General features: G+C 39.4%; 1 protein-coding gene across 2 annotated transcripts in view; it reads right to left on the reverse strand.

The window, feature by feature from the left end:
- FGF13 (fibroblast growth factor 13) overlaps positions 1–1,952 on the reverse strand; it is a 209,972-nt gene that overhangs the window by 48,448 nt on the left and 159,572 nt on the right. For both annotated transcript variants that reach the window (XM_042876744.1, XM_042876745.1), the window contains one exon: positions 1,088–1,198. In XM_042876744.1, coding sequence (XP_042732678.1) covers positions 1,088–1,198 — 111 coding nt within the window. The remainder of the gene's footprint in view (positions 1–1,087; positions 1,199–1,952) is intronic.

Here is a 1,952-nt window from a genome sequence, read left to right on the forward strand (position 1 = left end):
TTCCTTCAAAATTAATATGCAGTTTCAGATGTCTTCTCTGGTACATTAAAAGTTTATGGCAGTATCATGCAGTAATGGAGAAAATAAGGTTTTCCTGCTTCTTCTGCTTTTTAGTTTTTTGGTTTTTTTTTTTTTTTTTTTTTTTTTTTTTTTTTTTTGGGTAATTAACAGAATTACTCTGAAAACCTGAACCAATCTGCATTGATCTGTCACGATTTTCAATCATTAGACCGCTCCCTTGAAGGAAGAGCAACAGTTATGATCCATAAGTGCTGCTCTTAGAGGAGATGTCGTGCTTGCATGGACAACTCAGCAACAGGGCAGCATCCAACCAGCACTGCTCCGCTCCAGCCTTTGTGCCATCTTCCCCACTGCCATCAGCACTTCTCCTAAGCACTTTCAGAACAATAACTTAGTTTTAGCTAAATGATACAGGTGTCAGAAACATCTGCGTATTTTATGAGCATGCACCAAATCCATATTCTGGTCATCATTTCTTGTTTTCTGTTAACTCTCAAAATTGTTAGATAAATAGAAATCCACAAATTGCTTTTTTTTCTCCACCTGCAGAAATGCTGGTTGAAATATAACGGTGTAAATAAGTTTAGAAAGGGGGTTAAAAAAAAGTAATAATAATAACAATAGGGAAAGGTGAACTTTGAAATGATGATGAAGTCTCATTACATGAGATAACGCAGCTCTGTTTGAATGAGCCCCAGTTTCAGAGTGGAGATAGAGTTATTCTATTTCAGGCGTTCTGAGTAGGCGAGCAAATTTTCCCTGTTGAAAAAAAAATCTAATAAAATCCAAAGGACAGCAATGAACTTCTCTAGATTACCATGGAGATAACATTTTCTTTGTTTGTCATATGTGTCATCATTACTTTTCTCTAGTTCGTTATCCCTATAAGTGATTTGTATTTGCATCTCTTTCAGACCCAGTAAGTCTGAAGGAGCTCTGTGCTGTGCACACAGTGTTAATGCTGCTGCCACTCAGTCACTGTGGGACAACAATCTCTGATGGACCTACATGGGAAGAATGAGACACCACAATTCACAAACACACCATTTATTCTCGTGCCACTTACTATAACTACTGTCCTCCTCTTTTGTTCCATCAATTGTTCCATCTGCTTGCAACTGCAAGTGGTATCCTTGCCTGCTGTATAGCTTTGTAACTATACCTTTAAGCTGAGGCTCTGTAAAAAAACAATAGTGAGATTAATGTGGGAAATCCTGATGTGCCATTCCGAGTGAGCAGGATGCTAAACACAAATCTCCTGGTTTCTTCTCAATGCTGAGATATGAGAAAAGATCCAAGGCAGAAGCAGGGCAACCAGATTTGCAACACTTTTCATGTAGGGTGAGATCAAATCAATATCCATAAAATCAATTGCCAAAATGATTAAATGCCACTTTCTATTGTAACAAAGGTACAACATTAAAATCTGCTTCCAGCGACTACAAATTCCAACGGTGTGCTGCTTGACCTCAGGAGCTCAGCCCTATCTCATTTAAGATTAGAAGCGAGCTGGCAATGAATGCATTCTGCTTTTTAAAAAGGTGTGATTTCTTAAAAGGAGAGGGAAAAGAGGACTACTAAGATAGCACTGATGGGAGCTGTAGTGACAGCTGAGAGCCTAAATATATAGCAGCAAACATTTACCACAGGAATTGCTGCAGCTCTAATAAACAAACCCCCATTCTGTGCTCCTCCGAAGAGTGCAGAGTATCTGAAGCGATAAAACTACTCAATGAACATATGGGGAATGGAGAGGGGAAACCTGAAATCCACCAAAGTGTGGAACTGCAAAATAAATATTACTATCAGGGTTAAGGTAATTATCTCATCAGCTAGGAGAAGATCAAAACAAAACAACACATACTTTGGAAAGATTTCTTTTTTCTTTCTTTCTTGGGGGGGGGGGGGGGGGGGGGGGGGGGGGGGGGGGG

Source organism: Lagopus leucura, unplaced genomic scaffold (genome assembly GCF_019238085.1).
Source record: "Lagopus leucura isolate 7727_CA_CO unplaced genomic scaffold, USGS_WTPT01 Super-Scaffold_100016, whole genome shotgun sequence".
NCBI lineage: Eukaryota > Metazoa > Chordata > Aves > Galliformes > Phasianidae > Lagopus > Lagopus leucura.